At 34.9% G+C, this 23,747-nt stretch overlaps 3 protein-coding genes and 1 long non-coding RNA gene across 4 annotated transcripts; 1 reads left to right on the forward strand and 3 right to left on the reverse strand.

Moving 5' to 3' along the window:
- Positions 1-1,342: 1,342 nt before the first annotated feature.
- LOC142235467 (uncharacterized) lies at positions 1,343-1,717 on the reverse strand. Its single transcript, XM_075306722.1, has one exon. It carries the CDS (start codon positions 1,715-1,717, stop codon positions 1,343-1,345), a length of 375 nt encoding a protein of 124 aa, XP_075162837.1.
- A 17,380-nt stretch (positions 1,718-19,097) lies between these two features.
- Positions 19,098-20,026, reverse strand: LOC142235001 (large ribosomal subunit protein mL64-like). Its single transcript, XM_075306221.1, has one exon. It carries the CDS (start codon positions 19,874-19,876, stop codon positions 19,175-19,177), a length of 702 nt encoding a protein of 233 aa, XP_075162336.1. The 5' UTR covers positions 19,877-20,026; the 3' UTR covers positions 19,098-19,174.
- A 697-nt stretch (positions 20,027-20,723) lies between these two features.
- LOC142234085 (uncharacterized) lies at positions 20,724-22,232 on the forward strand. Its single transcript, XR_012721557.1, has 3 exons — positions 20,724-21,011; positions 21,076-21,417; positions 21,485-22,232. It is a non-coding gene; the product is annotated as an uncharacterized LOC142234085 (long non-coding RNA).
- Positions 22,233-22,692: 460 nt separating this feature from the next.
- On the reverse strand, positions 22,693-23,202 carry LOC142234084 (regulator of telomere elongation helicase 1 homolog). The gene is made up of 2 exons (XM_075305165.1): positions 22,927-23,202; positions 22,693-22,871 (listed from the first exon to the last, which is right to left on the reverse strand). Exons 1-2 carry the CDS (start codon positions 22,985-22,987, stop codon positions 22,738-22,740), a joined length of 195 nt encoding a protein of 64 aa, XP_075161280.1. The 5' UTR covers positions 22,988-23,202; the 3' UTR covers positions 22,693-22,737.
- Between the last annotated feature and the right edge of the window lie 545 nt (positions 23,203-23,747).

Consider the following 23,747-nt stretch of genomic DNA (forward strand, 5'->3'; position numbering starts at 1 on the left):
GGGTATTAATGTTACATTGTTATTGTTGGATGTTTTAATTTGTATTCTTAATGCTTCGAAAGATGTAATGCTAATTGTTTTTGTTTCATAATTGAAACTCCTCTCCCTCTCTCCCTCTCCCTGTTCTGTTTAGAAATATGTGGTTGAAGCCGTCGATGTTGTAAAGTGTTTCTTCATCGTTTTGGATATTGGTTTCGCTGAGTATTATTAGATGTATTTTGTTTATTATGTTTTTTATTTGTGTTAGGAATATTAAGAAGTTTTTTCTAAGGGACCTGATATTCATATGAATTAGATTAATGGTGTTGTGAATTGTGTCGAATTCAATTTCATCAAAAGTATTCAATGTTTTATTATTTATGTTCATTTTTGTATATAATATTCGTGAAAAAAAATTGTTACGAGAAAGTTTGGAAAAAAAAACGTTTTTGTATTTTTTATGTTATTGAAAAAAATGTTTTTGTATGCTTTATGTAAATGTCTCTTTATTTTTGGTTTGGGTTTGAAATTTTATTTTCACTTGTATTCTACTTTAAATGTACCTTATTAATTAATTTGTAATCAATTCAATATCTGCAGAATTATTAATAACAATTTTTTTATTAATAACAATTAGCGACATTGTTTCTGATTTGCGAGCAAAAATACATCCATTATTCACCCAAACATACTTCCATCCACTCTCTTTGGCTTTTGCTTTTGCCATCCACAAGAGTCGCCTATTATAGGCTGTAAGTTCATCGTTGATGTAAATATATTGTTTCGAAGTGGTTTCGTTTTCTCCTTCACTTAGTACACTCGCATCGACTCTATGACCCTTTATTTTTTGCATTATGTCTCTCTTTCTCTTGGTGGAGACAAATTCAACAATAAGTTTGTTTTGTATGATTGGTTTCTGTTTGCCTCTCAGCTTTTGGTTTTGGCTTGATTCTGAGTTGCTATTTGTTTGGTCTGCATCTGGCATGTTTTTGGTCTATATTTGTTTTGCATATACCAACTTGTTTTCAACATAACACCGTAAGTATAATTCCTCCTAACAGATGAATTGTATTACATGGACCCAGGTATTGTGGATATTGGTCACCCATAAATTTCTTGGCTAAGCTAAATTGCTCCGATCAATTCACGGTAAGCAATATTTCTGAAATTCGTTACAATAATTCAATTAACTAATTCCTTGTTTTCATTTTTCCCTACACTATAGTCTATAATTACCTTAACCTATTGACCTTGGATTTAAACGAAGAAAGATGAAATTACCAGTAAACTTAACTATTAATGAGGTAAGTGATTCATTTTCTTTATATCAACTACACATTTTGTCAAAAGAGTAAGGAAATCGTTACTGTTTTAAATCTTTCGCGTGATATACGCCTAACGGTTTTCCCTTTAGATCTTCAATTTCGTAAAGGCATTTTCCGACCGCTCTCACAATTCGGCATTTGAGATATTTTCGGTTCAATTTAGCATTAATATTCTTGCTGAAATCACTAAGCTGGTGATTTCTCCGATAAACCTCCTGACCAGGGAAAAACTTGATTTTCCTAGCGCGTATATTATACTTACGAGCTCGATCACGGTAACTCTTTTCTAGCCTTTTTCCAACTTCCTGTCTCACTAACTCCAACTTGGTAGACTTGGGTAAAGCACTAAACTCAGGGTCTTTCATGGAATCCAATTTCCTAGCCAGCCTATAAACGCTACCGTGAGTAACCATATTACAACAAGGCAAAGTAGGGTGTCATGCCAATCGAGGAGTGTACAGACGATCGCAGTGCACATTCAATCGCGGACAAATTTTGATCCCAATCCCGTTGATCCTCATGTAGATAGGCCCGAATCGCTGCCAGTATAGACTGATTTACACGCTCCGACGCATTTGCTAGCGGAGAGTATAACCCAGTCTTCATGTGACGGACCCCATAGGCCTCTACGAACGCTCCAAAATCTTTTCCAGTAAATTGTTTTCCATTGTCTGACAAGATAGTTTCTGGGACACCAAATTTATGGAATACTTCGGCCTCAAGGAATTTTATCACATTCCTTGAAGTCGCCTTACTCATTGGTTTTAATAAAACATATCTTGTCACATGATCCAAAACTATAAAAATGAAACTATTTCCGGTCTTAGAGCGAACGTAGGGGCCTAAAAAGTCTATATAAACCTTCTGAAACGGTCGGTCTATTTCTACATGAGAATCCATGGGTTGCCGCATAACTTGATTATTGGGTTTCGTCTCTTTACAAATTCGGCACTTTTGGACGAAAAGTCTTACCTGAGTATTCATATTCGGCCAATAGTAATACTCTTTAAGCCTACCTAGAGTTTTATGAAAACCACCATGCGCCGCCGTAGTTGGGTTGTGGGCTTTCTCTATAGCAGACTCAGTGAGAGATTGTGGAACCCACAACTTCCAGACTGAATCTTCCAATGGAATATTTATTGTCACTGGTGTTGTCCGCTTATAGAGAAAGCCATCAACCACGCGTAAATCTGGCAAACTTGATTGATTCTCCATCACGGTTTTCACTTTGTCCAAATAGTCTTCCTCCTTAAACTCTGGAGCATCCAGGTCTACTAGGTTAAAGGATGCTAACTCCAGTTCGTCCAGATTGTATCTCGATAAAGTATCCGGTACCACGTTCTGACTACCCCGGCGGTGTTCTATCTCGAAATTGTGCCCCTGCAGCAAAAGACTCCACCTTGCCAAACGACCACTCAGTTCTTTATTCGCCATCAGCCACTTCAGTGATGAATGGTCAGTGATGACCGTAAAAGGCATTAACTCAATATAAGGGCGAAATTTTTTTTATCGACATCACCACGGCCAGGCACTCCCTTTCAGTAACGGAATAGTTCTTTTGCGCTGGGGTCAATTTCTGAGAGACGTATGCGATAGGGTTTTCTCCGCCCGCATCGTCTCTTTGAAATAGAACACCACCAATTCCCACATCGGAAGCATCACACTGGATGAAAAATCTTTTTTCGAAATCGGGGTGCCTTAAAACTGGACTCTGGGTTAGCGCATCCTTTAACCGTTCAAACGCTGCTTTCGCTTCCTCGCCGAACTCAAACCCACGTCCCTTTTTTAATGTCTTAAAAATCGGTGCAGCAATTTCCGCATAATCTGCAATAAATCGTCTGTACCATCCTGTCATGCCCATGAAACGTCTAACTTGTTTGGCACTCTTTGGATACTCACAGCTGACTATCGCTGAGACTTTGCCTGGATCTGGTTTCAATGTTCCCTCACCAACTATATATCCCAGATAGCGCAACTCCTTGAAGCAAAATTTGGATTTGGCCACGTTGATAGTCAGTCCCGCCTCATTCAGAGCTTTTGCAACTTGTCGCAAAAGTTCCAAATGTGTTTTGAAATCAGGGGCAACAATGAGCAAATCATCAAGATAGACAAACACCCTTTCACGAAGATTTGCAGGAATGACTTTATCCATTAAACGACACATCCTTTGGGCTGCACTACACAACCCAAAAGGCATGACCGTAAAATGATATAATGGCCTTCCTGGTACCGTAAACGCAGTCTTCTCCCGACTCTTCATTTCGAGTGGTATTTGCCAAAAGGCATCTTTCAAATCAACACTCGAAATGGAGTGTGTATCTCCAAGCCGGCTAAGAAGGCCTTCAATATTTGGGAGCGGATAGGCATCCTTGACAGTAAGGGCATTGAGCTTCCTGGCATCTAGGCATAACCTGTTCTTTGTGCCTTTACGGACCAAAGTTACAGGATTATTCCAGGGACTTTCACTGGGCTCAATGACCTTCATGTCAAGCATTCTATCCAGCTCTGCATACATTAGGCTTTGCACTGCTGGGGATACCGGATAGTGACGTTGTTTTACCGGAACTGCATCTGTCGTGTCAATGATGTGTGTCTCTAATGAAGTTTAGCCCAGTCCCCTAACTTCAAACGACGGAAACTGGCCTATGACCTCCTCCAAATTTTTCCTCTCGTCGTTGCTTAACTGGTGTTGCGATGGATCCAATGAAACCTCACCAGACTCTTCCTCAAGCGATAGACATTCAATTGTATTTCTTCATGAAATCAACCCCGAGATAAAGTGCCTTACTCAAGGTAGGTAGAAAGTTACTACGCTCTCAATCCTTCCTAACTTGACAGGCGCTCGAATGCGGCCAACAACACGATGAGGGGTTTCCTCTGTCGTGCCTACGGTAGCTGAGAAGTTGTAGATAGGGATTCGGGCTCGCTCAACTAGCTCCAAGCAACCTTTGCTTAGACAAGTCACCGTTGCGCCACTATCTAACAACCCCTCAACTACCTCTTCACCAATTTTTATTTTTACATACAATCGTGTATCTTCTCCCTCATACAGTGTTGTTGTCGCAATCTCGCGCCTTAGTCTTTTTCTAGTTTTAAAACGTTCCCTAGCTCGCAGTATCCGTCTAGTTGGTTCACGACGTCTGTATTGAATTTCCTCTACTTTTTCACTACTACTATTTGGACGTAAACTGCTTGAGACTTCCTCACTTACTTCATTTTCTCCAATATTTGTTCCTTCTTCATTTTCTACATTATTTCTATTTAATTCATTATTTCCATTAAAAATTCTATTTCTAACTATTTCATATTCCCTCATTCTGACATGTCAAGGTCTTATTTCCATAAAATTCATTTCACTACTTTTACTCCTATACTTATCACTATCACTAATTCTATTTTTTAAAATTTTATTTCAGGTCCCTTCTGCTCATCATGACCATCACCAACTACTTCTGCAGGGGATTCGATGCTGCCGGGCCCGCTACCCCTCTCGTCGTGCCCGTTTGCTGGTTTCCCCTACATCTGGGACATTTCGGCTTCACCACGTTTTCCATCCCACAACCATAACAAAAGAGGTTACGAGTGGTCGAAAGGCAGTCCATAAATCCGTGGCCTTTTTCTTTGCAATTCCAGCATGTATAATTTGCCTGACAAGAAATTGCCTCCACCTCGAATTCTGGCTGCTCTTCATAATCAATTGCATGAACTCGTGGAGCATACTGCCGATGTGTCTGCATTGCTCGCCGTTGATTTATCAGCAATTGTTCTGCCTTTCGACACTCCTCCCTGAAATGTTGCAGGCCAAACATCCGAATTGGGAAAACCAAAGTTGCCAAGGTATGTTTGAGATTACCTTTCATCATTTCGATTAACATTGTTTCACTCATAGGTTCTCTCTGCTGATGATGAAGTTGTAGCATTGCATTGTAGTAATCTTCAAATGGCTCTTGTGGACCCTGTCGCCTGTCCATCATACGCCTTTGTACATCGAAGTCACTCTCAAATTTTCGGAATTGTGACAAGAACGCCTGTTTGAGATCCTCAAAACTGTGCACTCGCCCCAGACGTCTCTGCATCCAGTACCAGTCCTCAGCTGGACCCTCTAATAGTTGTGGAAATCTAATTAATACCTCCTCATCATCACAGGCATGGTCGTTCTTGAGCTGTTCTAGGCGGAAAATAAAATCTTCAGCTGTGATCGACTTGGATGTACCATCGAACTTGAGTCTCCACTTTTCAATGTCCACTTTCCTGTTATTGCGTGATGATGACGATGCTGGAACATATGGGGATTGTGCTGTATTTGGAAACGTCCGGGGCGGTGGAAATCGATTTTGTCCGCCTCCATTGTAGCCTTGATGGTATTGCTGTGCCGAATAGCCAACCGCTCCGAAATCTTCCGCTTGTGGTGGTGGGCCACCTACTGACTGATGTTGTATATTCTGAGTTGCCGATAGTCCCCTTGAATCTGACTGGAATCTCTCTTCGTTTCGTTGTGTGTTCCTTGTGACTGGTGGAACTTCTTGTGCTCGTAAATTTTGAAGTGGTGGATTCTGTGGCAATGAATTTGTAGTTGTTTGATTTTGCATCAATGTATTTGGGCCGTTCGTAATACCAGTTAAGCTTTGCTGCACAAGCTGTGGTACAAGCTGCCGTAACCTTTCATCCAATAGTCGGATTAACTCCACTTGCCCCAACCCAATGGCAGAATCAATTACCGCATGTAATTGGTTGTCGGCGTGCGTATCAACAGGCCTTTGAGCACCAGCCTCCAAATTTCTATTCTCTCGCATTTGTCTTTGAATGTTAATTGCAGTCTCACTGTTAAAGTTGGGAGTATTTGGAGTACTGTTAATTCCCGACATCATTGTTGCATTGACAGATTGTGCTGGGCTAGACGTGGTCGATGTACTTGTTGTTATGGCCCCACTCATAGCCTGGGTGACAACCGCTCCAGTATTTGTAGCCATAGTAGTTACTACTGTAGTTGTAGTGGTTGATGGCATGGTTGAGCAGATGGGAACTGAATGCTCCTGATCGTAACTGGCTGTTCTCGTCCTAACCATTTCAAACGGAATGACTAAGGTAATGTAATATTTTAAATAATTGTGCTCCTAATTTGATATTTTTATTTAATTTACCTTATTTTGTTTTCAGGTATCTACATTTAAAAATTCTACTAAAAACTAAAACCAAAATCCAACAAAAATGAAAATTAATTAAAAATACTAAATCAAACAACAAATTAAAGTAATTAATGATAAAATTCAAAATTATAATAAAAAACACGAATCCTAAAATTAAATTAATAAAAAAACGAAATTGATAACAAAAAAAAAAATAATTAAAACTGTATACCCCCGTAAACTCAATATAAAAAAAAAACAATTCTACTTACTTAAAATTCAAACCCAAAATTGGTAATAATGATAACCCCATAAAACACTATTTGAAAGAAAAAAAATGAAATAAGTTGATCATTAAAATTAAATAAATAAATAAATTTAAAATTAAATAAATAAATAAAAAAAACTAATAACAAAACTTAAATCTAAAACTGTTTAATCAAAAAAAAAATCACTATCACTGCTAAAAACAATAAAAATTCAATTCAAAACCAACCCAACACTATCAAACCAAAAATTCATAAATGAAATTGAAAAACGTAATACCTAACAAGTAATTAAATAAAAGATAAAAAAATAACAAATAATAACAAAATGAAATGTAACAAAAATCTAAACAAAAAAATAATAATAGCACTTTATGAAAACCAGAAAATAAAAAAAAATATTGCTGAATCAAAATCAAAATGAACCAGAAACAAATCAAAACTTAAACAAATAAATACCTAATAAAATAATCAAATGAAACATTTAGAAATAAAAAAATTAATGTAAAACTAAACGTCCAAACGTAATTTATAAAAAAAAAAAACCAAACCTTCAACTCAAAACTAAAACAAAATCAATCAATCAAAATTCAGTTTATAAAATAAAATAACTAAAAAAATTGTAAACCTAGTAATATAAAAAATTAAAAATAAAAAAAAATAGATAACAAAAATTAAATTCAAAAAATTGAAATTGAATTGAAGAATAAATACTAAATAAATAAAAAAAACTAACAATAATAACTCTAAAACAACTTTCAAAAACCAACAACAAATTTAATTAAATTTAAAATGATATGAATAAAAACAAAATAAATACAATGAATCAAAATGGAATGAAATGAAATTAAGTGAATAAGAATGAATTGAATGATTATGAAATGAATAGAACTGCAATGAAATAACTAAAAATAATATGAAATGAATAAAAATATAAAGACATGAAAAAAAAAATGAAAATAAATGAATTAAAATGAATGAAATGGAATGAAATAAATAACAAAAAATAAAATTAAATGAATAAAAATGAAATGTAATAACTCAAACTGAAATGAATAAATATGAAAACGAAATGGATAAAACTGAATGAAATAAAGAAATGAATAATAAGTAAAATCGAAAATATACCTAATAAAAACTATGAATAATAAATTAAAAACTAAATAGTAAATGAAAAAAAGTAATTTTTAACCCTAATATAAAATTAATGAACAAATAATTTATAAAAACCAAAAAAAAAAAAAATCTAAAAAAAAAATAAAACAAATGATAATAGATTGGATTTATTAAATTAATATCTTCGAATCCTAAAAATAACCTAAAATGAATTACTAGTTAAAATAATAATAAAAGAAATTAAAATTTAAAAATCTACCTATAATTACTTTGAATTAAAATAAAAAAATTAACGAAAAAGTAAATTTGAAACGATATAAAAAAAAAAATAAATGTAATAAAATAAAATTTCGAATACAAAAAAATTCAAAACAAAATAATAATAATTCAATCTAATTCAATATCTTTCTCTTTCAGGACGCACACACACTTCAATTTGAAATTTCTAAAACTCAAGTAAGTAATATTCACTAAACTAAAATACTAAAAATTCTGTCCTTTTTTTCAGACACTTTTGCTAAAATATCCAAAAATTGCTAACTAAATATCAATCAAAATCAGGAAAAGGCTTTCAAAGGTGATTCTTCAAACAGGTGAGTATCTGCAAACCAATAGGGTGGATTAATAACAAGAAAATTCACATAACTCCAAAAATAACACAAATTTTCTGTCTATTTCTATTTTTACAGATACGTACTGATGGCATTTACAAATGATTAACCGGTATTGTGTTACCCCCTTATAAACAAAAACCAAAAGGACAATGAAGAAACACAAAACACGAATTTCACCCACGACTCTTTTTGGTTGGCATATGTAAAGCTAAAAGTACACGGACGGACAGGTAAGTAAACACAATTTGGACTATTGAAACTATTACTATTGTTAATGATGGTATTTTCTTTTCCCAGGAAAACGTCGCAAACGACAACTTAATCGAAAACCATTCTGCGTCGTGACTTACGCTCCCCTTTTGGAATCGACGAACAACTGACCACATTTGTTCCCACCCAGACTTCATATATCCGTTTATGGACACGCGATTTCGGACTCTTTAATCGGACTAAACATCGGGACCTACACAAACGAACACACGAGACAAGATCGGAAATTGTTGTGGTCAAAAACATGCAGTGGTAAACCTGATTTCTCAGGCCCCATGTTGCGGGCGCCATTTTTGTCACAGCCCGGAGGCTACTGCCATCTGGAGGGAGGAACCGAGTTGCCGTACGCTGGTTGCTGATCGGTGTTGCCGGCTTTTGGCTCAGTCTATGGGGCGCGGTTCATTGGCAACTCAGTCCTCTGGCAGCTGACAAAAAAACAAAACATTCAACCAGCTTTGGAGGACAGCACAAAGACCAACAAGTACGTATCACAAAAATTAACATCCACAGAACTTACCACCCATATTGGCTTGCCGGCATGCCGGTTTTCCAAGGCATGCCGTGGCCTGACCCTCCCCAACCATGGTGTCCCCGTGGCCCATCAACTCGGGACACCCCAAATGCTACTCACCTGTTCTTCAAATCACCTTTTACCTTCCCCTTTTAAACTCCCCTATTCCTCCATATTTAAATTCATTTTTACACGCCAATATTTCAATTCATAACGTTATAAAAGTTTTAAGGTTTTATTGAAACTAACTCTAACAATATTTTCTATTTAAAACAAAAGCCAAAAACAAAATATATAAAAATTCTATTACTAATTATTGTTTTTCTTTTATTTTCCAGGAATAACTGATGAAACCGTATTCCTCCCTTTTCGTTTCCTGTATTTTCCATCCGTCCGTCAAGGTAAGGTAAGTATAGCGTAACATCAACCAGTATAACTTTCTGTCAATAAACTAGATCTTGTTTTCATTTATTTTCTAGCATTCTTCATTGGTCCATTCCAGGTCTTATGGGGAGCACATTATACATATCACTGGTGGACACAATTCACCAGTCCTTAAATTACTAAACCAAGTCCTAGGGTGAGCTCAGCCTAACACTATTGCCCAAATACGGCACTATTTAAACTTCCCAGGCGTTAATGTAATCCCCCTAACAGACTATAGATAAACTAGTGAATCTAGATAAAAATTCAATTATTAATGAATCTCTTTTTCCCCGTTTTATTCACAGAAGTTTAATGTACAAGTCCGTCCGTCCGTCAAGGTCTAAATCATGTACCTGTCCAAGTTCGTGTCAGACAAAAGAAAAGGAAACATTCACGGTACCTGGGCGCTGTAGGATGACCAGCGCAACGCAATTACACCCAACTGAAGATGATGACAACGATGATTGATACCAACGCCTAGCAATGGATGGAAATGGGTCACAAGGGTCATCAGAATCCTGTCTGCCGGGAACGCTCGGGGCCGCAAATGAGGTGTTAAATGGAGGTGGACGTTCGGTGAGTATAGCAATGGTTTAGATTGATGGTTTTCCTTTTTATTTAAAATGTCTTTCTTTCTTTTTTTCAGGTTGTCTTTTTTTATATTTTACAATTTATTTCTTTTTATTATAGTCTATTTGCCTTTTCCTTTTATTAAAGTTCTCCTTCTTCTTGTTTCCTTTCGTTACAGGTTACTTATAATTTAGCATTTAAGATTAGCTTTTAAGTTTGTTCACTTTTCTTTTAATTTTTAAATTGTATTGTACTTTTCTTTTAGCTTTTAAGTTTAGTTTTAAGTCTATTTTAACTTTTCTTCTTCAATGTATAAGTTTAGCATTAGGACTATTTCACAGTAGCATCTAATCTTGCCAATATTTAGCACAATAAACAGTTTCATTTGCCAATAATAAAGATAAACATTTGTTTATATTTGTTTCGATTGTCTTGTGTTTTTATTTACACGACATTTGGGTACATTCGGCAGACTTTCACAACTTCAAAAAAACAACCGCACTTTCTTTCAACCATCAACCTCACTCGCTCGCGTCCAAAACCAGAATAATCTGACGCTTCAATCATCAAAACCTCCATTATTGACGCTCCATTCGCCATCATCCCAAGCTTTCCCAGCCATTTTTCTTCCCAATTTCCAAAACACCATTGAAACCAATCATCTGTCTGTCATAACTGCACACAGAATTTATACTGTCATCTATCCTCTCTCCCTCTGCCTATTTCCTCATGCAACCGGTAGATGGCGCTGGCCTCCATAGTATTACCAATTAAACTAGTGTGCGCACATGACAGTTCATAATACTTCATACATTTCCTGTAGATAAATTTTGACAAAATTTTCTATAGAAATAAAATTTTGACAGTTTAGGCCGGTACTCTGTTCGGTTTTCGCGTTGAAACTCCATACAAAATTCAAAATGCGAAAAACTAGCGAAATTTTTCCATTTGTGGTACTTTGTTTTTTCGAGTTGAAAAACTGACGTTTATAGCATGGCGCCATTTGCAATGTGAATTAAGAAATAATTTATTTATTAAAACTATTTGTGTGGGTTTATAACACAAACACGGATTATATTTTTGTTCCGAAACTATACAAAGGATCAAAGGAGTAGCAGATCAATTTCCCAAGGAAAATAAAATGTTTATTAGTATATAGTATAGTATATTTTTTATTTGAGACTTATTCATTTCGATTACATTGTTGATGTGGACTTATCGATAAGTTATAGTAAACACGGTTTTTAATGTAATACAGCAACTTGCTTCATAGTAAATATATCGATTGTGCGTATATTGCACATTGGATGAATGAAAATAAGGCTTGGTCTAGACCTTTACTGTTTCTTGCAGAGCATGAATGTCTGCGTTTATAATAAATAATCTACAACTACAAAACACTTAAAACGAGATAACAACTTGTGTGTTAGCTACGAACGCTAATACAGTAACATTTATAGAAAAGGTAAGTAATTATACATTAATATCACAGATTAAATCGAATATGCATAAGCATAATGTAGGTACGTTTGTGTTAAAGGTAAGTAAGTGAATTTTGGCGATTCATGTTTTTGTTTTTTTTTTTTATATAGAACTAATGATCTAAATAAAATATATATGAGCATGTTTCTTTCTATGACTAGTTTATAGTAAAAAGAAATTAACATAATTATTAACTATCCTCTATGCGTTCCAGGTGTTGTTTGCTGGAAAAACTGCGGCAAAGTGTGATTGGCTGATTCATTGTCCAGGTTTTCATTGATGATGGCAACGGATGATAGATATTTAGAATCAGACCAGTTAGAGTATTCTTCAATGTTATAAATTGTGCTCAACAGTTCATTTTCGTGAGTAGCAAGCCTCTCAATAAATGTTCGCTGGAGGTTGAATGCGTATCTGCATAGAGGTTGAATTCCAGATATTTCATAAATATGGGAATTCGAGAATTTTTTTTCGCGGCTTTGATAATGCTTGTTGACACATTTTCTCAAGACTTTCCGTTCGAGGATCTCCAATTCATTAGCCACTGTCGGGGAGATAGTGAACCAGATTGGAAATCCGTATATCAAGATTGGTCTTATGGCTACTTTATAAAGTAGGAGTTTTGTTTTTTGAGGTAAGTATTTGTTTCCCAGAATGTAGGAGAATGATCCTAGTACACGCTTTGTCTTTTTCAGTGTTGCTCGTGCATGTGTGTTAAACTTTAGCAAGTTGTCGAATGTGACTCCCAGATATTTTATTTCGGTCTCGAAGGGAATTTCGATGCCATTTAGCGTGAGTTTGAGTGTTTTGCTTTCCGGGACTACAAACCTGGGACATTTACCAGATGCATTTCTTATGCATATCGCTTCAGATTTTGATGCATTAATTGTTATACCCCATTTTTCGTAGTATTCATTGATGAGTTTGAGATGGTCAAATGCTTTATCCAATGCATCCGCCGGAGAGGAGCTGTGGGCATAAATCAAACAATCATCAGCATAAAGAATCGCCTGTGATTCAGCATGAGTGTGTGGAAAATCATTCAGGAAGATGTTGAAAAGATATGGAGCCAGTACGCTTCCTTGAGGTACCCCGCTGTTTGCCTCGCCTAGACTGGAGGATGTACCTTGAATATTTACAAAGAATTTCCGGTTCGTGAAATAGCTGGTAAGAATTTTCACAATGAATGGATCAGTATCCAGTCCAGCAAGTTTATACAAAATTCCCATGTGACATACTGTGTCGAACGCTTTCTGAATGTCAAGTGCAATGGCAACAGTACATTTTTTGCTATTGAGGTTTGAAATGATATCATTATGGAATTTTAAAAGTGCATGCTGGGTGGAATGATTTTTTCTGAAGCCAAATTGGAAATTTGATATTGGATCAATTATGTAATCATTTGTAATTTTCTCTTTTAGTACATGTTCAAAAAGTTTTCCAATATTAGATAAGAGAGAGATTGGCCGGAAGTCTGCTGGTTCAGCGCTATCAGATTTTTTCTTGATCGGCAATATTTTTGCAATTTTCCACACTGAGGGAAAATATCCATTATTTATACAGTGATTAAATATAAATGTAAGTATTTTTAATGTCGTACTGGGAAATTTTTTAATAATAAAGTTTGAGATTTCATCAATACCAGTCGACTTTTTATTATTTATGCGTTGTATTATATTCCCGATCTGCTCCATGTTTGTAAAATGTAAGCTATCAGAATTTTGAGATGCATTTAGGTTATTATCAAATGAGTAAATATGTGGAGTTGTAGCCCTGAGATAAGCAGGTACTTTTGTGTAAAAATCCGAGATTGGATTAGGGGGGGTTGTGCTCCGGAAGACAGTAGTGTAATATTGCTGGAAATGATTTGCTATTTCATTGTGATTTGTGGAAATATTGTCATTGATATTGATATGACTGCAAAATGGGGATTTTATTTTCCCCGTTATTTGGTAAATTTCCTTGAAGGCGGACGGACCAGGTTTGATGTTTTGTAGTTTTTGGTTAAATTTTTCAGCTTGCTCAATGTTAACTGATTCCTTAATTATTATTTTTAATAGCTGGATTTGTTTCGAGAAAATGGTATACTCACTACTCAATCTGTTTCCGGTACGGTGAAATATGTTTTTCAGTTGTTTTTGCCAGTTATGTTTAATTTTGAAAAGTTTTTTTGTTCTTTCCGACAGCGGGAATTTATTATTGGTGATTTGAATTTGTTGAGAGTGTGAATTATGTATTCTTTTGTAACTTTCATTGAATTCTTCAATTAAGTTATCGATTTCAGTATTGTTCAGATTGTTGTTGTGTTGAGGCATTAATTGAATAGAGGAAAGATCCATATCTCTGCGAAAATTGTTCCAGTTTGTGTTTTTATAAGAGGTGATGGTAATTGGAGCTCTCAATAAAAGACCAGAATGTTCAAATGATAGGGTAAGTTTAAGTGGAAAATGATCTGAGAATGATGATAAAGTTGAAATTGTATAATTTGTTCCATTTCCACTGATCAGATGAGAACTAACTAAAAAATGATCAAGATAGGATGGACCATTCGGGTATGATGGCGAAGAATCACATAACCTGGCGACATCCAATGTATGATTTTCCAGCCAATTGAACAGAATTTTACCATTTGAATTCTCGACTACATCGCCCCAAGCCGGATTTCTTGAATTAAGATCACCGCCAAGTATAAATGCATCAAAGTTCTGACAAAGATTCAGTAATTTTTCCAAGTCAGATTCTAACGACTGAACTGGGTGATTGCAAGGAATATACACAGACCCAAGCAAATATCTTTTCCTTATATTATTACAGGACGATTCAACTTTTATGAAGGAGGCTTTGAAACCAACATCATTTAAATAAACTCTCTCATAATGAAATGTATTTTTTACAACAACAGCAACACCTAATGGTGAGTTATCGTATACTAAATTATATCCATTTATTTGTGGTCTTCTATTTCTTTTCAGATGGCATTCCTGGATGAAGCCAATGTCAATATTGTTGTGCAGTAGGGTATTCTTAAGGTCAATCTGTCTACTGGTATCAACCAGAGATCTTATATTAAAAGTTAAAAAATGTATGGATCTATGGTCCATATTTAGTTTTAATTTTGTTAAGAATACGAATAAATTCAGTTTTGGCTTCCGCTTTATTCATTTTTGAGTATTCAGACATGAATATGTTTACCTCCTGCTCAATTGTTAGTTCTTCTGGTTCAAGGAAAAGTGAACTCAGTCTCATAAATTGCTCTATAATAGAGGGTTTTTGTGTTGTCTGACCCTGCACAGGATGTGACTTGAAAAGACTTGCAAAACTTTGCTCGGGAATGATATTTGATACACCAATTGCTTTTTGTACATTGCTTCTTGCAATGGAACGTTCTTCTATTGCTTTGGCAATACTTTGTTTTCTGGCTGCTGCATATTTTTTGTAAGTGGGGCAGCCTCGCCAGTTTGCGGGGTGTCCCGACTCTTTGCAATTATTGCAAAATGGTTCTTTATTATCTTCTCTCTTTCGTTGACATTCACCAGGGTTATGATCTTGATCACATTTCACGCATCTGTACCCCGAATTGCAATTTTTTGAGGTGTGACCCCATCTCTGACATCGGCGACACTGTATGTCTTCCCCTTTTTTTTGGTTTCTCCCATTCAATTATTTGACTTTGTAGTGCGTTTATTTTAGAAACGTCACTCAATGTTTTACCTGGAAATAGTGATACAAGAAAAAGTCCGGTATCAATATTATTCTTTATGGAATTTGGGGTAGTGAATTTGACTACGCTTGCCACAGTGTCGGGAACAATAGTATTCAGTTCAGCTACAATTTCTCCAGTGTCAGTATCTGGAGTGAGGCCTCTAATTATTAGAGATGTTTGTTTCAGTTCTTTCGGTGTGAAAGAATATGAATGTATGTTTTTCTCCCTTAGGATTGCCATCATTGATGCATGAACAGTCACATCTGAAAAGTAAAGCTTGCTTTTATTTTTGTTGATGTTTTTAATTTTGAAAGAAAATGTCGGTATTGTGTTACGAAGAGTGTCAACAAGAGTTTTTATGTTAACATTATAAATGATAATGGGTGGACACCATTTTGGTTTTTGTGTTGTTGTTAATGTTGTTTTTGGTGGGGGCTTGTGCACTTGTACTGGGACTTCCAATATTGACATCTGCTAACACTCCTAGGATGCCAAACCTGTTCTGGTCAGTGGGTTTGTAGTTTTTTAATTTTTCTGACAGGTCGGGAATTACGATATCTGGCGATGTTATTGCTTTTTCAAGCCTTTGTCTTTTGCGATCATTCGATTGTAGTCTGATTTGATCGTTGTTATTGTTACCGGCAATGATAGCCTGTTGATGATGATTTGTTGGGGGTATTTCTACCTCAGCTACATCAAACTCCATGTCTTGTGGGATACGGCCAGGCATATTCTTTGCAATATTTGCAGTAGAATTGCCTGGGTCAACAATATTATCAAATATTTATAAATAAAATAAAAAATATTTTCCGCGATAAAGTTATACGTCTGCTTGTTCTCAGTGTTGCCAACTCTTTTCCTAAAATGTTTATTTTGTAATAACAAGCAGCAACCACCAACTTAATTCAATATCGCTCCCTGTAAAATAGCGCTCCAAGTTACCTAAATAAACACCGCTTTCTATGTGCGAAATAATGGTTTCTATAAAAGTTTTTCGCAAGAATGAACATAGTACCGGCCTTTTGTTGGTATATTTCCCACAATTAATCGGAGGATGAGAAACTGGCCATTAGTTTCATGTTCTCTACCAAACTAGTGAAAAGTATGGCTGGGGATTTGGTGGCAGATATCCCCAAATGTCTAGCAGTGAAATAACTGGCAAGGTCAGCGCGGTACACGTTTATTCTATCGCATATGTATAGTTGTTAATATGTCCAGCTGGTAACCTAAGTAGCTAATGCTAAAAGTTTCGATTATTGTTTTGTTTTTTATTGTTGGTTTGTTCTTCAATCATATTTATTTCAGCTTAAAACCATTGCGGTGACTAAACGACAAGAGTAGCTTAACCAACTGGGGAATAGTATGTTTGTCAAATTTATTTGGGAAAAGCCCTATAGACTGCAAGATGGTTTGATGGTAGGCTGTCCATCAGCGTTGCCACTACCCAATTTTATTTTGGACCAAAATTTTTCCAAAATCGGACCAAAATTCCCTCCAGCGGACCAAATTTCCAACTTCGAAGAAAAATGCTTTTAAAAGTATTTTATTGTTGCACATAGTGATTTTATTAAAAAAGTAAAGTAAACCTCATCGTTACCACAGACTCGTAAATGTCACTTCAACCATCATGAAAATGTACATCAAAAAGTACATGCAAGTAATTTGCCATCCCTACTGTTAAAAAAGCCATTTTTTTTGTGAAACGCCAAGCGCAACCAGCTTGTTATATTTTAATTAAATAAAAACGGAAATAAAGTTCTGAAAACATAGATTATACGCTTAAAATTGTGAAAGGTATATTGGTGAACAATTTGGTGATTTTCCAAATGGAACAAAGTGATTGTTTTTCAGATATTTTACAGACACGCTGCCTCCATGGAATAAAAACACTGGTTGATAGACGGAGCAATCACAATTCTCTTTTAAATTTGAGTTTTGCGTACTTGATTCTAGGAAACAAATTCGAATATATCAATTTGTTTTTCTTCATGTGCTAACAAAGTCCATTGGAAACGTCTGAACGACTACTTAAATTTCCAAATTCAGACTCGACTACAACTGAAAATTATTATATGTTTCAAGTAAAAAACAACTTTAAAAGTAAAGTTTTAAAAAATATCTCCTATTTTTAAACGCTTTTTAGTGTTATAGTCGAGATGCAAAAAGTCAACAATATGTTATTAAAGACGATTTCGTTAATTTTGAAAATTTTTTCAGAATTATTAAGGCCATTTTGACTTTAGTAAAACGAAATTTTCTTTCATGTTAGGATACCCAATTTAAGTCGAGTCACTTAACTATAAGGACAAACCGACTTCATTGAAAAGTTTATAGTCGTTTGGACCAGGGAAAATTTTTATTTTAGAGAAATACGTCTTCTATGCCAAGCAAAACTCGCATTCGTATTTTAAGCACATGAAATCTTTGGCCTCACGTCAATATTATTTTCAGTGTGAAATCGGTATTAGCCTATATTTTAAGCCTTTTATCTTTAGTCACTGCACATAAACTATTGTGATAGAAATTCTAGGAAAAATTATAAATTTGACCAAATTTAAACGGCAACGCTGCTGTCCATTACATCTCTTTTAAAGAGAACATGTTCTCTTTTTGTGTTCGTATCTTTTTGTTCACTCTCTTTTTTTGGTGCCGTATTTTTATGTCCAACAGTGCTCTATATGTACTCTATTTCAAAAAAAAACTCCTAGATTGATGGAATTTTATTTATTTAGTAGGAATTCGCAACAATTGTTTGCCACTAATTGTTTACTGGGGTAAATCTGTTGACAAATTAAAGGCCGGAACACAATTGCGACGTTTCGACGCACAATTGCGACTAAGTTCGTTTATGCGAAATATATACCTGCCTATTTTTTCGTGCGAAAAATCCAGGGTTGTATAAATATGTGTTTGAAAATGCTCAAAACAAAGATTTCGCATTTATTCCGCGCTAACGTTTTTTTATATGGAGTATAACAGTTTTTCGTGCGAAAACATTATCTTAGTACTAGGCTTACTGCGTAAAAATTAGAAATTTATGTAATTGAACGTACGACGTAAATACGCCAATACGTTGTCGTCGTCAATTGGGGGCGAGATCAAAGGAACATGTGTATTTTATTTTTGACAGCGTATTTTTGAATTTATTCTGTTTATTTTTTAAGAAAATGTGATTCTTTTTGTTTTTTATTTATTTATTTCGTTGTTTCTATCATTAGAAACTATTATTATTATTTTCATTTTAACATCAATAAAATTATTAATTATTTAATAAAGAATTTTTTATTGTAAACTCTTTTTTAGTTAAAATGTACCTTTTTTAAAGAGAAAGTTCTCTTTTCAAAATTATCCATATGGAAACCCTATTTGATGGAATTACCACATTCCTCCCCAGCATCCTAATTGCAGCAAAACTATCAACCAATAATGAGAATAAATTCAGGTAATTACTAAACCCAAAGTGAATTACACAATCTTCGGAAAAAGGATTATGATAGACGTTTTTCCCTAAATAAGTTTCTATTATTACTTTTATATTTAGTATAATATCAATAAATAAAAATCGTGATAAACTGGAGCGATACCAGTCCTGTGATAAATCCACTAGTGTCAATTCGCACCAATTTTCCGTCGTGTAGATCTCGTATTTCGATCTAAATCTTGAGAACTACAAATTTCTTGATCGATAAGAGAATTGGAAATGTCCATCTCATTTTTAAAATCATTTATTAAAATACCCAAACAGATACATTATTTTTGAAAGTATTTGATCACTACTATTAATGTTTAAGATTTTGCTACTAATTTTGACAGCAACTTCTGTTCCTTAGCTTGCCTTTTTGCCTCCTTTTGAATTTTCTTATCTTCTTTTTCCTTCTGTTCCAAAACCTCTTTAAAACGTTCGTCACGTGGATCAACTTTGTATCCAAAATGTCTCCGAACCTCTTCCACAAGTCTCTCCTTTCTCTGTTTTGCAGCCAAAGCATCCGCTTCTTTCTTTGCGATTTTACTTTGCAATTCCTTCTTCCATGCGCCAAGCCTCTCCATATTTTTGGTAATTAATTCTTCCCTTTTTCGCATTCCTTCGTTTTTTTGTTTAATATTCAACATTGCATTCTCAATCAATGTGTTAACAGATTTTGGTTCCATTAAGGATTCATAAACCTGCTGCTGTATATCCGATTTGTTGTGAAAACATATACGTGGATTTACTCCGCTTTCTACACCAAAACGAGCAAATGCCTTTCTCTGATATTTTTCACTTAAATGAATCCACGAACTTGGTTCTTTATAAGGTATCCGATCAAATAATATATTTAGGTGCTGTTGGAGGAGTCCAGATTTGTTACGGCTAACTTCTATATTTGACCGCTCAGTTTCTGCAAAGTTTTCTAACGAAGTGCGCCGTGTATCTGATGAACACCAGAAGCGACATTGATTGCCAATAGGTTTTCTATGAAGTATTCTCCTAAATTTGATGCAGGACATTTTTGAAATCCACGAAATAGTTGTAGAACTTCACAAATTATTAGGTTATTACAATTATTCAACCTGCGTGAAGGTAGCGACGTCGCTAACTTTCGATAACATAATTATCGAAAAAATAATAGGGTGTCATAGAGACGTAAGAAATTGAATTAATGTAGGACGGACAGACAGGTTATGTAATGAAATTTATGTTTTTTCGTGCTCAAAAACAATGATTATACACTAGGGCTGTCACCCGGGATGTATTAGTTTGAATCCCGAGACTTTTCGGGATCCCGAAAAATAATTCCAATTTGTTAAAATTGTGACTTTTTAAGACATTTTATTAGGGTTGTCCCCCGCACTCAGAGAAATGGTTGGTTGCAATTCGATCATTACAATAAGGAGATAACGACAGTAACTTATATTTTGTTACAACAACAATATTTTGCTTATTTCCCCCACTATATATACAACACAACGGTAAACAAGTTCACAAAAGCAAATAGGAATTCCCATTCGATTGGTTAGGTTACGTTAGATTAGGTGACAGCAAGATGTATCGGGCTCACTTAGACTATTCAGTCCATTGTGTTGTAGGCTGTATTGGTTAGTCATCAGTTAGAAATTATCAAAGCTTATCGGTGGGCTCATAGACGGCGATGTGTGGTACGACGAAATTTAATTTCCGGCGTAGCGTCAGCCCTCGTGGCGTCCTTGCTCATTTAGAGCCTCTCGTCCAACCATACAACAAAAAAAAGGAAACGATTGCGTACCACTTTCACTCTGCTCGCTTTATCGAATTGATGTGACAAATCCCAATAAACACAGGATGAGCGTTTTTCAAATGCAACAACTTTTCAGTTTGAGGGTAAATATAATTTTCAACATAAATTCAACTTGACCTGAAATAGCTCATCTTCAATACATCTTCAAATTGTTTCCGAATTACTTCCAATTTGCCAAAATGTTGACGAAATCTTTGAAAAGGTGTTGAAGGTAATATGAGAAAACTTTGACAAAACACTACCCTAAAATGCAACGAAAAAACCATGTGGTTTTCAATACTTATTTGTGCAACGAAGTTCGTGGTCAATTGCAAGAAATAAAAAAATGGAAAATTTTAGACAAATAACCAAATAGTTTATAAAAATAGGTAAGTGAAAATAAAAAATGAAATAAAACTTTCAGGAAGTCACTAAATGTATATCTCTTTGCAGAAAACTAAAATTATGGATTCTATGTTCTTGAAAACATTAAAAAGCTGACCGATGAAAAAATGGTGGACAATTAACTGGAACTGCTTCGAGCAAACGTGTGTACCCCCATGATAATTATAATGTCAAACTAAAATGGCAGATGACTTAACTTGACATTTTGTGTATGTGTAGTGTTGTTTTCAGCCAACAATTGTTTATAACAAAGAACAAAAAGGCATTTGAAGTTAAATATATGCCTAAGGCAGACATCAATACAAAATAACAACAAAAAATGGGGCGAAATTTTTCCGCTACATAAGCGAACGGTATCCTTGTCTCAGTGAATTGGCCTGGGAACAATGCGTAAGTGTGGAGTGACATGTAACAAGTTGGAGGAAATAATTATGAGCTTCTTGTGTATTCTATTTAGGTTCCCGATTTTGATAATCTTTATTTGGATATGAATGGCATTATTCACAATTGCTCCCATTCCGATGATACAAACATCCATCTCAACATAACAGGAGGATATGTTGAAGGACATATTCAACTATATTGACAAGTTGTATTTTCTAATTAAACCACAGAAATTATTCTTTATGGCCATTGACGGCGTGACCCCTCGTGCAAAAATGAATCAACAGCGTAGTAGACGTTTTCGTTCAGCCAAGGAAGCTGAACTTTGGAACGATTAGCGCAGAGCCTAGGTGAAGTGAGAGAACACGAACGATTCGGTAGCAATTGTATTACACCAGGAGCAGAATTTATGGATCGTTTGCATGAGGCATTGCGCTATTTCATAAAAAATTATTGCTGATCCTATGTGGCAGAAGTGCAGAGTTACCCATCAAAAAATTTGGAAGTTCTTCCAAAGGCACAACTTTAAAAGATCTTCCAGAAGATGTACTCCCACTGATGTTCTTCATTTTAACTACACAGGAAGTTCTTTTCATTCAATTTTTTATAACATGTTCTTTTCATATTTTTAATTGGTAATGTTAAATTTTTTGTTTCAAATTGGTTAAAAACTGTTTAAGAATTCATAAAATGGTACAAATTATTTAAATTTTGTCAAAAAAATGCTAAATTCAATCTGAAAAAGTTATGAATTTTTGAAAATATATGAGGTCAAACGTTTCAGACAAGCGTTAGAATCCATTAAAAATTATAAAAAATAATAAAAATTATTTATTATTTATCTTTCCGATATTATGAGGTATTGCTCAATTCAATTCTATTTGCTTTCCGTGCAGATGTGTCCAATAAATAGTTATAGGACATAAATACATTGTCTGCATCTTCAATCAATTCTTTGGCTCCATAATATGGACACATTTTGAGTTTTTACCTACTTTAACCAAGTCTTCAATGTCTATTAAATCCAGATCATCTTTGCGCGATTCCACACGATGATGAAAGGCACAAGTTCTTTTTTGGACTCGCAATCGACAAATCGATCTGTGTTTTATTTGAATTGCCCTGTTCTCGCAATACCTCGGGATATATACACAATTGATCTCTGGATCCCAAAACCACCGCTCTCGTAAATGAGTAAGATGTCCGCTTTAATTCTTACATAGCTTGCGTTAGTTGTGAATGGGTACCTCAAGTACCCATTATATATATATATATATATTATTTTAGGAAGACCCCAGCTACCACCCTTGGGCTTTGCACGAGCAATTATTTACAGGTGCTCCGCCTAAATAGGATTGTTTTTAAAATAATTGGTGGCGGTGCTGTTTGTTGTATTTGCATCTTCATTTCTTTTCGGGATTGCAGCCATTCCAAAGATGAACATAAGGTTTTACCGGTTCCTATGAGAAAGTTTTCGTTTTATTGGTGGTTACATTGTTATACATTATTTTATACCCGTTTGGGATTCCAGAAAACCATTTGATCCATCTCGTAGGCATATGATGACCTTTTCCATATAAGCTCTTTGAACTTCATAGGGATCCCATGATTTACTGCTATTGCATCTCTTAGATTCCTTAATGCCTCAATTCGTACACTCGAACCATAGTGTTTCAGTTTAATGTAAATAAAAGCAATATATATGTAAACAAAGAATGTAAACAAATCTACTAAACGTAAACAAAGCCTTTGACAAGATGAATGTCGATATTAGTCACCTGATTGCATGACTTTACCTGGATTAATATGCCTTGAAATTAAATCAACACTTTAGAGAAGTCACTAAATTTAAATCTCTTTCCAGAAAACCAAAATTTTTGGATGCTACATTCTTGCAAACATTAAGAAGATGACCAATGAAAAATGAGTGGCTTATCGACAAGAAAAAGTTTCCAGAAACATTACAAGTGCAACCAATTAAAATTGTTAAAAACAACAAATTGTTGAAATCAACAACTTCTGGATGAAAATGGGCATCACATCGTCAGTTTAATTCATATGCTATTATCAGTTTAAAATGGCTATTTTGTGAATTCCTTCTGCTGGAAATCAATTCTAACACGCGGTCCAGTACGTTCCTAATTTCAAATTGCCCGCTTGTTAATAAATTTTAATGCTGTTTTATGACACCAAAAGAAATGAAAACGAATTATCAATGCAAAAGTGTTTACTAATAATGTTAAAGATATTTAAAGTTTTGTTGTTTGTTTTTTTTTTTTCTTATTTGTTGATATGTTTAATAAGATTATTATTTATCAATTGGTATTGTAGTGTAT

Source organism: Haematobia irritans, chromosome 4, assembly GCF_050003625.1.
Source record: "Haematobia irritans isolate KBUSLIRL chromosome 4, ASM5000362v1, whole genome shotgun sequence".
Lineage (NCBI taxonomy): Eukaryota > Metazoa > Arthropoda > Insecta > Diptera > Muscidae > Haematobia > Haematobia irritans.